This window comes from Atractosteus spatula, chromosome 24 (genome assembly GCF_055471065.1).
Source record: "Atractosteus spatula isolate fAtrSpa1 chromosome 24, fAtrSpa1.hap1, whole genome shotgun sequence".
In the NCBI taxonomy this organism is placed as follows: Eukaryota; Metazoa; Chordata; class Actinopteri; order Semionotiformes; family Lepisosteidae; genus Atractosteus; species Atractosteus spatula.
In genome coordinates this window covers 2,465,819-2,481,610 of record NC_142729.1, presented here as the reverse complement: position 1 = coordinate 2,481,610, position 15,792 = coordinate 2,465,819, and the positions used below count along the sequence as shown (strand labels likewise).

Here is a 15,792-nt window from a genome sequence, read left to right as displayed (position 1 = left end):
AAACTATTCAATTAAATAGCATGTTCATTAAATATTTCAAATCAAATGCATTCCTACCCTGAGTAGAAATGAAGAGTGCCCAGATGAAGATGGTGATTAAAGTCATTGTTGCTGTTGATTCTGTTTCCATGAAGGGCAGTTCTCAGTCATAAAGTGTTAAACTCACAGGGCTATAAACACCCCCAGACCACTGAAGCATGTGCCGCCAATGCAAAGTGCCTTTTCTATGCAAATAATTCTGGTGCAGCTCTTCCTTCCGAGTGATAATCCAACAGAACAGTAACAGAAACTGTCTGTTATCACCAGTCAAGCCTGTGAAGCCTGTGTTAACGTTTTCAAACAGCAGCTTTTCAAAGAATTTACAGTGAACTAATATTTTATAAAGTCATATAGAGTGTAAATACCTTTAATAAACCCGTATATAAAAGGAAATTGTCTTTTGTTTTTTTAGAAAAAAAATAATCTGGACATTTGGAATAATAAAGAAAACAAACCTTTCACTGGGAGTCAGAAGCACAAGAATAACTAGAAGCAAACAGAAGATGTCTGGAGAGAAGCTCAGAGTTTGTCAGTCTGCCGTATTGAGAAACCCTGTCCCATACTGGAAAACTTCTTAGTTTTGATAGACTCAAAGTTCCAGCATTTATTCAGAATATTTTTTTAGAAAATAAGTAATCTGTGTCTTTCAGACTGTGTAATTTCAGACTTTGTGCCTTTAAACCCACCTTACTCATTTATCCTTTGTGTGAATGATTGTCTGGTAAGAGTTAAATATACATTTATAAGCATGTTGATGTTGATTTAGAACATAACCAGTGTGATGCAATCCAGCCTCCTGAGATCTCTCCTCATATGAAATATAGCAGCACAGCTCCATCCTCCTTATCAATGACTCCCAATAAAGAAATATGAGGAGCTGCAGTTCTGTGTTAAGTTAAGTGTGATTGGGAACAGTTTCTGTTGGTCAGCAGGCATAATAGTTATATCCTGTAACAGTGGTTTAGTTTTGGTAGTTACCCTCTCTACATCAATGTTTATTGTACAAAAGCCTGAGTCTTTATTAAACCCTTTTCCAAAATCAAGCAGGAATCCTCCTGGAATTTGGGACTGTGGTCTTTCCAGGTGTTGAAGGTCCTCTTGAAGACATCAGTCCTTTTTTAAAAAAGTCTTTGGAAAATCACCTTAAGTCCTTAAGTACTCCTGAAGTGAATTGATTGTACCTGTTGTGTCGGAGTTTAACAGGTATAATCAGATTGAAAACCAGACAACAGTGTATCTCTTCAGGAGCAGAGTGTCAGATCTCAGCTTTAGACTGTCCAGTATATCTCTAACTGAAAGACACAGTCCCACTGGGAAGTCAGTTTGGTTTTGAAAGTGTAAAATAATCCAGGCTCACTTCTGCTGGGGGACTGCTGAGTGAGCAGGCATTTGTCATGGTAACTCACCTGTCACTCAGTGTCGGTTACGATTTATGATAGGAAACCTGTTTCACCTGCAGGCAATTTACATCCACACCAGGTGGTGCAGAATGATTAAGGTCTGCTGAGACAATACATGATGGTCTGGTATAGAATTTAGCTCTGTGATTGAATCTGTTCAGAGCCTCCCTGTATTCCTCATCTCGAGTTCCTTAGCTTCCTAGTTCTCTAATACCTTGTGCTGTGTCTTGGATGTTTGATTCTTACTTTGTTCTGAGCACATCACACCTGGATTTCCCTTTTGTTCTAACAACCTGTGTATTACTCATGCTTGAACTTTGCCTGCTTGTCTTAACTGTGATTCTGGATTGGCCATTTGCCCCTTAGTGCCTTCACTGTGTCTCTATGGCTTCAGGCAACACTTGCTTCTGACCCCAGATCTGGACTGTCTGCCTGCACCAGTCTCTGCTGGTGTCCCAGGGCTGTACTGCACCACACGTGCCTGTATGCTCACCAGAGCTCGGCCCTGTCTGTCTGTGCTGTCCAAAGTCTCCTGTTCTCGTCTCTCTTTCACCCAGCTCATGGGTTCATTTTCTGTTTTACAACCACTTCTTAATTCCAAGTTAAGCATTGGAAATGACATTATTAAAGAACAGTTGTAAACATGAGGAGGACATTTGGTCCATCTTGCTCATGTGGCTTTTCAAACGAGTGAATCTCAAATTTTATCTAGAAGCTTCTTGAAGGAGACACCAGACCTTGGACCTGAACCACCTGGGTGGAGCATTTTATTTTTGGAATGTGATCTTCCATCCTCAATGAGTTTCAGAGTCTGAAGTGTCCTTTGAGCTGCCCCTGTCAGGATTGAGATTGTTCAAACCTTCTTTAAGTCTGTCTTGTTCTAGATTGAAGAGATTAAGTTCCTTTAACCTGTCTCTATAGCAACCGACTGACTGGTGGTTTATCCATAGAGACCAAGGACCATTCTTATTCTTCCAGCTCTTTCTAAGGATAAAATCACTTTGAGGTGTAGTGAGCAAAACAGAGGACTGTTCTGCATCAGGTATTACTAGTGCATTGAAGATCTATTCTGGGTTTAAATTCTACTCTCTGTGCTGAATACAGAAGCTGTCTGTCAGTGTTTTACCACAGACTGTCCCAATGACCCTGAAGAATCTGTCACGCCCGACATCCCTCCCTAGAGGGTGCTCCACTGCTCATTATTGTCCGTGTGATTAAGCTCTCCAGGTGTACCCTTTTATCGTTATTATTTAAGACCAGCTCCTCCAGTCCTCGGGGCTAATCATTAGGGTAAGATGTCGCGAGGCCCGCCTAGCACCAGGAAACCCTACGTCCGTCTCCTGAGGGCATAGGCCTCATCCCCGACACCTCCTGCTTCCTGAGCCTGGGGTCTGGAGGATCTCGCCCCGTCACCCTTGGACCTCCATGTTTTGTTTGTCCATGTGCTCCCCCCTCCCGGGGATTTTAACTTTGTCGCGTCCCAGGATGGATTCCTTGTTGATGGACTCTCGGACTGTGCTTTGACCTGCCTTTGGACCCGTTTGGATTTGGATGCCGTTTTGTCTTCCCTGTACACTGTCTCACGGATTGTCACTATTATTTTGTGCACTATTAAACCCCTGTGTGTTCTCTTTTACCACGCCTCCTGTTCTCTCCAGCTCTTACCGCATCGCATAGGGTCTTCTACAAGATCTGACACGGTTTTCAGTCCGTGTTCGTGACAGAATCAGCTTATACACAGAGATATCTTTCCTGCAGCTCTGAATCCCCATGAGACAGGATTTCAGGTTTTCTATGAGCAGTCAGTGCTGCATCCTTACCTCTGCCATGATCGCAGAATCTTATCCCTCCTGCAAAGGGGACTTTTACACTTCTTAAAATGTGGTATAAGATGACAGTAAATGATAAAAAATAATTCATCCTTATGTTCCACCTTTAACAACCTGCTGGTTTCCTACTACGTTAGTTATAGGGACCGATTGCCCCCTGCAGGAGACTGTAGGTGTGATGTTAACATCATAGCACTAGGGGAAAGGAAGGCACAGGAGCACAACATACTGCCAGTGCGCATTACAGGCTTGTATTAATACACAGCCAGTGAGCTAAAAATACGACTGCGCCGACATGCATTGTTGTTTAATGTTTTCTTGTTCACACTTCATGAAGCTGATGGGAAAAATGCAGCCTCGTCCTTTTTGTATGTTTGCGGTAAAATACTCCTGCGTCCAGTGCAGGGAGAGATCTCGCCTCCGCCTTCTGATTGCCGGGCTCGTCGCGACTCACTGGGGATAAACTAAATAGTACTAAAAATGGACAGATAATAGATTTAAAAAACGTATCAATGATTCGGTTCGCTAAAACCAGAATCGCAACAAGGCAGTTTTATCGGGCTCGGGGAGATAGCGTGTCCAGTGTGAGCGCCGCAGCCAGCTCCAGGCGCGCTGAGCAGGTTTTTGTACAGGCGCTCTATCAGAGTCAATCACTGTGGTGGACTTTCGGCGGCGGGACCAGACTGAGTGTGGGCAGTAAGTACAGCGCAGCCTTGCCGTCTTCTTCCCGGGCTCTCCGCGCAGACAAACTCCGCAGGACTGCGCGACTCTTAGAGAAACATGGGCGCTTTTATTATCATATTTAATGTTGAGATTATTAATGTCCTGTACTTAACACCTTCCACGATCTGGATATAAAATAGTTTAAACGTCAAGATCCTTGCGTTTCCAGGCGAGATAAAGGAAGATATAAACCTGTAGAAACGCTGTAGACGCGCCTCTGGTCCGGGAGCAGGTTTTTGTACGAGCGCTGAATCAGGTTCAAGCACTGTGGTACACTTTCGGTGGCGGCACCAGACTGAGCGTTGGAAGTAAGTTATCTCTCTTTCCGTCTTCTCGCAACATTTTCATAAAGTGTTGATCTGATTTTTGTTTTTTTTAATTTATTATGAACAATTAGAATCCACAGGATTTTGTCTAATACAGATTTCTAAATTCTAAACCAGAACTTTTGGAGGCAACAAAACAGGTCATAGCGAGCATGAAGCGTAAAAATGGCAGCAGTTAATCAGAGGGATTTTTGTCACAGAAATTGCAACGTTGATGCTCAAGTTATGAGATTGTATTTTTACAGTGTTGTGTTGAGAAGTGCGATTCGGGAGCGGGGTGTCAGCTCGGTTAGTCTCAGCCTAGCTGGGCTGCTGCGGTGCTGCTCTACAGTGCGGGATACTTCACAGGCTTCATCTCGTGAATCCTGAGTGTCCATTTATTATGTTTGCTTTATAGTATGAATGCTTCTATTGTAGGCTACAATGTGAAATGTGCATTAATCCTGCTGATATTGGAGATACAGAGTCGGTGTCAAAAGCGCACAGCGGAACGTTTCCACTTCCCATGGTCTGGAACCCGATTGAGACTCTGTTGGGTTCAGACTCCGCCGGTCCAAGTGAGACCAGTGATGCCTTAATGTAGCCGCTGACTCGGGTCCATTTCAGGCGGAGAAGAGCTGGCAGGCGCTGCACGCCGGTGGCTGACAGAACCCGAACTGCAGACTTCTCAAAACCGAATTCATATTGTAACGCTTACGGCCGACAGGTACTGTGTAAGAGCCGGCGTACCAGAGCAGGTGACGTCACCGCCCTTCCCTGTGATAGCAGGACTACAGCTACTGGGCTGTGGGGAGATCTCTCTTTAGCTCACGGTGCTGGGTCGCTGCAGAGAGACGCGGAAGTCCCGGGTTCGAGCCTCAGTCGGGATGGGGCCGACCAGATGCGGCAAGGGCGCCCGCCGGAGCCCCCGTTGCGTTACATTGGTGTCAGAAGCGGGGTGGGATAGCCCTTCGCCGGGGACGGCGATTTAAGCGGGGGAGAGTGTAACGCTTACGGCCGACAGGTACTGTGTAAGAGCCGGCGTACCAGAGCAGGTGACGTCACCGCCCTTCCCTGTGATAGCAGGACTACAGCTACTGGGCTGTGGGGAGATCTCTCTTTAGCTCACGGTGCTGGGTCGCTGCAGAGAGACGCGGAAGTCCCGGGTTCGAGCCCCGGACAGTGTGGGGCCGACCTGATGCGGCAAGGGCGCCCGCCTGAGCCCCCGTTGCGTTACATTGGTGTCAGAAGCGGGGTGGGATAGCCCTTCGCCGGGGACGGCGATTTAAGCGGGGGAGAGTGTAACGCTTACGGCCGACAGGTACTGTGTAAGAGCCGGCGTACCAGAGCAGGTGACGTCACCGCCCTTCCCTGTGATAGCAGGACTACAGCTACTGGGCTGTGGGGAGATCTCTCTTTAGCTCACGGTGCTGGGTCGCTGCAGAGAGACGCGGAAGTCCCGGGTTCGAGCCTCAGACGGGATGGGGCCGACCAGATGCGGCAAGGGCGCCCGCCGGAGCCCCCGTTGCGTTACATTGGTGTCAGAAGCGGGGTGGGATAGCCCTTCGCCGGGGACGGCGATTTAAGCGGGGGAGAGTGTAACGCTTACGGCCGTCAGGTACTGTGTAAGAGCCGGCGTACCAGAGCAGGTGACGTCACCGCCCTTCCCTATGATAGCAGGACTACAGCTACTGGGCTGGATAGAGATCTCTCTTTAGCTCACGGGGCTAGGTCGCTGCAGAGAGACGCGGAAGTCCCGGGTTCGAGCCTCAGTCGGGATGGGGCCGACCAGATGCGGCAAGGGCGCCCGCCGGAGCCCCCGTTGCGTTACATTGGTGTCAGAAGCGGGGTGGGATAGCCCTTCGCCGGGGACGGCGATTTAAGCGGGGGAGAGTGTAACGCTTACGGCCGACAGGTACTGTGTAAGAGCCGGCGTACCAGAGCAGGTGACGTCACCGCCCTTCCCTGTGATAGCAGGACTACAGCTACTGGGCTGTGGGGAGATCTCTCTTTAGCTCACGGTGCTGGGTCGCTGCAGAGAGACGCGGAAGTCCCGGGTTCGAGCCTCAGTCGGGATGGGGCCGACCAGATGCGGCAAGGGCGCCCGCCGGAGCCCCCGTTGCGTTACAATATGCATGATATACAGTATATGTACTCGAGTTATCGCTGTTCAATTACTGTTTATTACCGTCAACTTTTTAAATCTTTCTTTTAATCATAAAAAAACATCATAGTTCAATGTGTACAGATAGTCGAAGTGTTGGGGTAGATCAGTGTTTTTTCAATGTTCAATGTAGTGATTCTATTACAATTTAGGGGCAAAACGAAACTGGATCTGTTTTTTTTTAAATGATTGAATAATCATATTTTACGTGGTTTTATGTCTCGCTAAATAATCTGTGCTGTAGGGTTCATACAATAATTGCATTTGGAGAAGAAAATATACCAATCGTAGTTAGTATATTAATCTTCCAGAATGCTTGATTTCAAGAAATGTCATTAATATATTAATACTTTATATATGAAAGTAGGCATAATTATTTCTTCTCCAGGTGAATACACTCGCGAATTTCACAGGTATTTTTTTTCGTGTCTTGTACTTATAAAGCCTCAGTACCCGCCGATGCTGATGGGTCCTGCAGACGGTGAAAAGTTCGTTACGGGTCAGTTTTATTCAGCGGGAGGCGAGAGGCGCCACGTTGGGCTTTTAGTACAGGAGGCAGCAGGGATACAGCTTTAGTTTGTAGTCCTCAATAAGCGAGATATGGTTAAAACACATTTAGGTAAATATACTTTCAGACATTATCAAAGTGCAGTGTATTTAATGAATTTTAGATACATTTCCAACTACATGAAGGACTTCAGTCCTGAATGTCCGGAAACACTTATTCAAGCCCTAAAACAACGTGTAGAACTTAAAACTTCCTTTTCCTTTTTCAGCTATCTGTCAATAGTGAAATAGTGTCTATTTTGCGACAGTTCGGTTTTTTTTTTCCCTGTGGGTCTGTGCGAGTCTCTCCCAGGCGGCTGTGAGTCTCTCTGATCTCATTCCAACCGGTTTCCGTCTCCAGGTAACGCTCTGCCGTCTCTGTCCCTCCTGCCGCCCTCGACTGTGGAGCTGAGCGCCAAGAGAAGCGCCACGCTGCTGTGTCTGGCCAACAAGGGCTTCCCGTCCGACTGGAGCCTGCAGTGGAAGATCGACGGAAGCTCCAAGAGCAGCAGCGTCACCAAGACCCCCGGCATCCTGGAGAGCGACGGCACCTACAGCTGGAGCAGCACCCTGACGCTGTCCGAGGCCGACTGGAAATCGCTGCACTCCGTGACCTGCGAGGCCAGCCAGGGGTCCCAGGCTACTGTCCAGAAGACCCTGAACAAATCCGACTGCCCAGAGTAGCCCACACAGAGGGCAACGCCGCATTGCTGATGGCTGTGTTCTGTTTTAGCTTTATCTCTGTGACTGTAACCTTATTGCGCCCCTCAGTACTCAGACATATTTGTTAGCAACGTTTTAGACGCGCTTAGCTTCTCCGTCATCCGCTGTCCATGTGTGCGTGTTGTTTAGTCCTGTTGTACGTGCTGTTAGTGAGAGAAAAATAATAGTAATAAAGAATTTTTGAATCATGAAATTATTCGTCCTGATCTTTATTATAAATAAAGCACCCCACAAATGCATGTTGTTCTGATTTGATTGTGAATTATTTATAGCTGAGTGTTCAAGACCGGCAGACGCTAACGGTGTGTAAAACAACCTGTGAGTGCACGTTAGGAATTATAAAGAACACCCTCACAGTGAGCTCACTGCAGGCTCACAGCTGGCTCTCTGAGAGTCGGGTCCCTGCTGCTGCGCTTGGTGTTCCAGATTCCATACGAACATAGAAACAGCTACTGTACAAACAAGAGGCCATTCGGCAAGAATCCAGGCTGGGTAGCTTATTCCATACTCCTGTCACCCTTTTCTATAAAGAAGTGTGGAATCCTGCCAGAAAAAGATCATTCTCTGCTACCCATCACACTGCTTAGCTTAAATAAGAAAAAAATAACCAAAATATAAAGGAGTAATTGTAAAATAAAATTAGATGGTTGGTATTCTTTCATGTTTTACAGAAGTGATTACTGATGAAAACAAGTATTACAGCAAGCCTCAGACAGCTCTGTTCATGGTGCTGTGCTGCCTCTGGACCTGGTATCTCCTGGTTTGTGTTTCATCTCAGAATTCAGCTCCACAGGTGCTCTAATTATGTAAATAAAAACAGAACTGTAATACTTCTCCCCAACATCAGAGGTGTTTTATAGATAACTGTGCCTTAAGTCACATGAATGTTCTGTGTTATCAGCAGTAGGAAACTGTCACACTCTTTCCTGTAGGAGCACAAAATTACACACCTGAAACACCACAGCAACTGATAGAGTTTGTAATCAACCAGCCAATCAACCTGTTGCCGTGAAAACACTATCAAGCTGAAGATCAATTTCACCTGTGTGTAATGGAATCATTCACTAACTTTGTTCCAGCAGGTTATAAAAACCAGCCTTGAGATTGCCTCCCAGCTCACTCTTAGTGCTTTGTTTATCAGTTTCTTTATCTTGACTTCTCTGCCTTTCACTGATTATATTCTTCACCATGTCTCTGGATCTTTTTGTGCTTCACTTGTGTTTTCCAGTATTTTGAATTGCTCTTGCTTGCATTCTCTCCTGCACTATGAACTTGCTGTCACGGTCGCTACTCCTCCCCTTAAGCCCTTCTTCATTCTCTCCCATCACCCACACCTGTTCCCTATTTCAGTTCCTCCTTAAAAGCCAGATGCAGACTTCACCTGATGCTCCTCATTGAATCCCATTTTGTGAGATCCTGGGTCCTGCTGCATTTGGCTCTGTCATGGTTTTAACCTCCTGTTCCTGATCCCCCCCCCCCACACTGCCGGTCCTGACCCGGTTCATGGTTTTAATTCCCTTGGATGGATCTTCTGGCATTGGCCTTACTCTTCTGTCTTGGATTACCCCTTTGGATTTCTTCATGGATTGTTCACCTTGGACTCACCCGCCCCGGACACCTGCACCCCCTGGACATGCCCCCTGTCTCCATACCCTCTCCTGCATGACTTTTTTCCCCCAGCGTTTCCTCACAATTCTGGATCGTGTCGTCTGTATAGGTCCCGGAAAGAACTGTTCATGACACTTGCTTGCTTTGCCTGACTATGCTTCCAGATTTCCCTTTGTGCATCAAGCCTTGTGTCTCAGGTTTCATATCCTGTTAGGACTCCAGCTATGGACTTCACTGTCTGCTGTTTGTTAATTTTCCTGCCTACACTCAACAGCCTGCTAGTGTGTCTGCCTTCATGTTGATTCACCCCCCATCCTGAGACCACTGTGCTCTGTCAGGATAGTGCAGCGGTGTTACACAAACAGTAAGAAGAATTCCATGTGTAACTCGGAATATAGTTGGCTGAATTGACTGTCCAGGTTGGATCAAAAAAGCTGAAGACTTCAGGTCTTCTAGGAATAGAGCTGGAGATGCCTGATGCAGATCCTTCTTTGGTAGATTCACTGATATTTTTTTTGTGCAGAGACTGGAGACTCAGGGGGTTAAATTATTTTCTGGGTCTAATGGAGCAACACCTCTCTGCTCACTCTGAACCCTCTGCTCCAGCTTGAGTCTCCCAGTAATGACCGTCTTGTCATCACCTGAGATGTTAATGAGCTGCATGATCATGCGTGTGAAGGCCACAGTGGTCACTATCTGTTCTGTTTTGGGGAACGGGGGTGCACTTCACTGGCACAGGCCTTTCCTGTGGCATGAGGTTGGCAATCAAGCACCAGGGATCAGTTGCATGTAACACGTTGAGTTAAATATCCTTCTAGTTTTACCCTCAAGTGTTCTGTACATTTAAGGGTGTTCCCTGATGGCTTGTTTTTTCACATTGTCTTTACTATTGTTTCAAATTGTAAATGATCTTACAGGAGACTGATCATCTGACAGAAAGTGGCAATACTCAAGATAAACAATATCGCAAAAGGCAAATAATCAGGTGTAGGTTGTTTATCACATCAGTCAGATCCACAAGTTCCAAATCAAAATGTAGTTCTTCCAAAAGGGCAGCACAGTGGCACAGTGGTTAGCATTGCTGTCTTGCAGAGCTCGGGCCCTGGGTTCAATTCCTGGTGGGTTATCTCAATTGAGGTCTGTATGTTCTTCCCATGTTTGTTTCAGTTTCCACCAGGTGCCTTAGTTTCCTCCTACACTCAGAAGCTATACTGGTAGGTTAATTGGCTTCAGGGAAAACTGGGCCTGGTGTGAGTGTATGTTTGTCTGTCTGTTCTGCAATGGATGTCCTTGTGCTTGTTGCTTGCTGGGATAGGTTCTGTGTCCTCTGCACTCCTATATTGAGTAAAAATGTTTAAAAAATGGAGAGATTGATAATCTGCCATCACCTGATTTTCCAAGGAAGACAGTTTTCTAGTCCCTGAGAAACACTCCTACTTACACTCATAGATCAGACTGGGAATTTTTATAGGCTATAGGACTGTCTGTCAGGAGTATTTATCCTAGTTTGGACTGTGCAATTTAACTGTTTAAAGTAACTAAGACCACTTTTTCACTTCATCTGCAATATGTTTTTTTTTTTAATAAAATAGATGAATAATAAATTGAGTCAATTGAGGACAAGTTCTGTTTTTAATGACAACTGAGAGATGTTTATATTGTGGGGTGTGTACGAGATATCTGAATGAAAGATTTTAGTTCAAGGGTCCAGCAGCAGTGTCCTCCTGAGGTCTAAACCTATTGCATTTCTCTTTGGCGTCCTTTAATAGTTATTCTTTTATATTGTATATGTTGTGTTTTTGAACATTTATGTATTCATGCTTGATATTGTTTAAATATTTTTGTAATGCCAAACACTTTGAGGTGTTTCCTTCTTTTGTGACATAATGATAGGATTGGTAATTATCAATAACAATAGCAGATAATTAATTGATATTCGTTTGGAACTACAGTATCAAGCCCTTGCTTTGTGCCCTGAAGTGGATAATATTTTATTTTAGGTGGGTAGCTGCGTCAGCATGCGTAGGCTGCAAAGGAACAAGTAATAGGTTTATTCCATGCTGAAAAAAAGAAGAAAGAGAACACAACGTTTCGGCCGTGGAGCCTTCTTCAGGTGTGAGCTCAACGAGCCGAAACGTTGTGTTCTCTTTCTTCTTTTTTTCAGCATGGAATAAACCTATTACTTGTTCCTTTGCAATATTTTATTTTGTCTGGGTAAGACCTAGAACACAGATCATCAGTACCTTCAGTCTTATCAATTTTCTCTATGACAACAGGACAAAGCACAAACTATCAGCTACAGAGTATATACAGTGAGCTGAAGAGTCAGCACTAAGACCCTGGATTATCAAGCTTCTAACCATCAAGTAGATTTAATGTTTCTTTCAGTCTTCATTACAGTTTGACTTTGTTGAGTTACGCTTCAATAGAATTATTAGTGCACATGAATATTAATAATTGTCTAGAGTCTTTAAAAGGGACCTGTCAGCTGTTCTGGGTGCCAGAGAGTGAGAGACAGACTCTCAGAGCAGGTAGAAGATAGTTAAACCCAGCCCTTGTGTTATGATGTAGACAGCAGTGTTAGAGGGAGAGGAGCCCCTGGAGACTCTTCTCCATCTGGGCTGTCCTGCCCTGGCCCAGCTGCAGGGCTCATCCTGTCTATGCAAATCCTCCCAGCAACAGCTTCAGTTTCTCGCCACATCTTGCGATTTCATAGCCAAAAATACCCCGGGGACAGTCTGAGCTGAGTGCAGCCAGGCTGATTTGCCTAGCATGGGGGAGAATGGGCTGGTTGAGGGAGGTGTCATACTGTGGGGGTGTCAGAGAACTGCACCTGTTCAAGATCAGGGAAGCAAGAGAGCAGATCGAGGACCTGGTCAGGTTTTTTAAACATAACTCCCTGTAACACTTTATATAAAGAGTCACTGAGGGCTTATAAATATTAACTACATATTTCAGTAACTCTGTCGTTTAAGCATCTCCTATGAGGTGTGACTAATTTTATTGATGAACAGTATGTGTGAATGTGCCGTGAGGACCTGTTTAATGGTGTTAAATACATTTCTCAGTTATAAGTGATTACATTTTAATGTATTTACTAATATTCCATAAACTGTATTGTAGCAGTAATAATAGTATAGTAGCAATAATATCTGTCTGTAAATGGAACCGTTTCTGAAATTGGACAATTTGTCATGCTCAGTCATTAGTAATGTGTGTGTGTGTATATATATACATACAGTGGTGTGAAAAAGTGTTTGCCCCCTTCCTGATTTCTTATTTTTTTGCATGTTTGTCACACTGAAATGTTTCAGATCATCAAACAAATTGAAATATTAGACAAAGATAACACAAGTAAACACAAAATGCAGTTTTTAAATGAAGGTTTTTATTATTAAGGGGGAAAAAAAATCCAAACCTACATGGCCCTGTGTGAAAAAGTGATTGCCCCCTAAACCTAATAACTGGTTGGGCCACCCTTAGCAGCAACAACTGCAATCAAGCGTTTGCGATAACTGGCAATGAGTCTTTTACAGCGCTGTGGAGGAATTTTGGCCCACTCATCTTTGCAGAATTGCTGTAATTCAGCCACATTGGAGGGTTTTCGAGCCTTAACCGCTTTTTTAAGGTCATGCCACAACATCTCAATCGGATTCAGGTCAGGACTTTGACTAGGCCACTCCAAAGTCTTCATTTTGTTTTTCTTAAGCCATTCAGAGGTGGACTTGCTGGTGTGTTTTGGATCATTGTCCTGCTGCAGAACCCAAGTGCGCTTCAGCTTGAGGTCACGAACAGATGGCAGGACATTCTCCTTCAGGATTTTTTGGTAGACAGCAGAATTCATGGTTCCATTTACCACAGCAAGTCTTCCAGGTCCTGAAGCAGCAAAACAGCCCCAGACCATCACACTACCACCACCATATTTTACTGTTGGTATGATGTTCCTTTTCTGAAATGCTGTGTTACTTTTACGCCAGATGTAATGGGACACACACCTTCCAAAAAGTTCAACTTTTGTCTCGTCAGTCCACAGAGTATTTTCCCAAAAGTCTTGGGGATCATCAAGATGTTTTTTGGCAAAACTGAGACGAGCCTTTATGTTCTTTTTGCTCAGCAGTGGTTTTCGTCTTGGAACTCTGCCATGCAGGCCATTTTTGCCCAGTCTCTTTCTTATGGTGGAGTCATGAACACTAACCTTAACTGAGGCAAGTGAAGCCTGTAGTTCTTTGGATGTTGTTGTGGGGTTTTTTTGTGACCTCTTGGATGAGTCGTCACTGCGCTCTTGGGGTAATTTTGGTCAGCCGGCCACTCCTGGGAAGGTTTACCACTGTTCCATGTTTTCGCTATTTTTGGATAATGGCTCTCACTGTGGTTCGCTGGAGTCCCAAAGCTTTAGAAATGGCTTTATAACCTTTCCAGACTGATAAATCTCAATTACTCTGTTTCTCACTTGTTCCTGAATTTCTTTGGATCGCAGCATGATGTCTAGCTTTTGAGGATCTTTTGGTCTACTTCACTTTGTAAGGCAGGTTCTATTTAAGTGATTTCTTAATTGAGAACAGGTGTGGCAGTAATCAGGCCTGGGTGTGGCTAGAGAAATTGAACTCAGCTTTCCAAAGATGTGATAAACAACAGTTGATTTATGTTTTAACAGGGGGGGCAATCACTTTTTCACACAGGGCCATGTAGATTTGGATTTTTTTTCCCTTAATAATAAAAACCTTCATTTAAAAACTGCATTTTGTGTTTACTTGTGTTATCTTTGTCTAATATTTCAATTTGTTTGATGATCTGAAACATTTCAGTGTGACAAACATGCAAAAAAATAAGAAATCGGGAAGGGGGCAAACACTTTTTCACACCACTGTATATGTAGGGTGAAATTTCTGAGTGGGTCACACAGTGGTCAGCATTGCTGACTCACAGGACTGGGACCCTGGGTTCAATTCTGAACCTGATGTGGGTATCTGTGTGAAGTTTAAATGTTCTCCTCAGGTTTGTATAGGTTTTCTCCAGATGCTTCATTTTACCCCCACAGTCCAAAGACATACTGTACTGGTAGTTGGCAGCTGTGTCACCATGGGTAGACTGCAAAGGAACAAGTAAAGATTTCAACCTTTACTTATTCCTTTACTATACTGGTAGCTGACTTAGCTTCTGGGAAAACTGGCCCTGGTGTGTGTTTGCTGGTGTCCCACCAAGCATGTATTCTGCCCTGCGCCTGTTGTCAGCTGGGATAAGCTCTTCCTCAGCCCTGAATTGGGTAAAGAAAATGACAGGAAGTAAAAACACACAAAGGCATTTCTTGTTCATCAGTCAATTGACACAGAATACTATATAAACACCTGAACATCAGACTGTGTTATTGCATACAGGCTAGAGAACCTGAATCTTCAAAGGGAAATAGCCTTGGTTTGTGTTAAATCACTGAAGAGACATGGACATGTGAGTGTGTGTGAGTGAGAAGAGTTACTGTAGCAGAAGAGTGTGTGTGAGCAGAGTTACTGTAGGAAAGAGTGTGTGTGAGCAGAGTTACTGGAGGAGAGGAGTGTGTGTGAGCAGAGTTACTGTAGGAAAGAGTGTGAGTGAGAAGAGTTACTGGAGGAGAAGCAGAAGCACTCAGTTGGGACAGTGTGGAACAGCTAGAGGCACTGATGGCATCAAGCAGTCTCATATTCTGATATAACTGAAAACGAGCTACTCTGGTCCTTGTATCAAAACGGCTGCTGAAGAAAGGAAGAACAGACACAGCAAAAAACACAGCTGCCCAGGCTGGCAAGGTGAATTCAGTGAGAAACCAACACACTCCTCCCTCTTTACAATCCAGGTCAGAGGAGAGACGCTCTATAAAAAGTAAAAGAGTTTACATGCAGAGGTTGAAGACACTGTGTTGAGCACTGCCCTCTGCTGGATGATGATGATAATATCTACAGTGCTACATATCTGAAAATGATTTCTAACCAATAACAAAACACTCTATTATTTTGCTGATTATGTAAGTACAGATCTGTAACTTAGATCTTAGCTTTACTGCCAGCAACACACGTGGATAAATACATTCTATAACACAAACACAACACACTTCTTGGGATTTAGAGTAATAATGCATGAAAATACAGAATCATTTTTCTCTGGGTCACCAAGCTTGGAATGTCCAAGTAGGCCAGGTCTGGCCCTGGGTATAGGTGGACTAGGTGACTGCCTAGGGCCCTGAGCCTGCCAGGGTGCCCCCTCAATTTGCAACATGACATTTTCTTTAATCGGTATGTTCAAATGTTATGAATGCATTCAAAATTGTTCTCTTGCAAACACCACTTTCCTCATTGCACAGCACACAGTAAAAAACTGAACTAGTCACAAGGAATCTCAGCCTTTTACATAGTCTGAGTTTCTTTTAACACTGAGCTGCACAAAGCAGTGTTAAAAATGCAGGGACTTGACAGATTGTGAATGTA

The 15,792-nt window shown here is 44.6% G+C and overlaps 1 gene segment (V, D, J or C); it reads left to right on the top strand.

Moving 5' to 3' along the window:
• The first annotated feature begins 3,291 nt into the window (after nt 1-3,291).
• Nucleotides 3,292-7,917, top strand: LOC148815773 (Ig kappa-b4 chain C region-like). The segment is given in 2 exon segments: nt 3,292-3,964; nt 7,368-7,917. Coding segments are annotated over 2 exon segments (507 nt in total).
• The last annotated feature ends 7,875 nt before the right edge of the window (nt 7,918-15,792 follow it).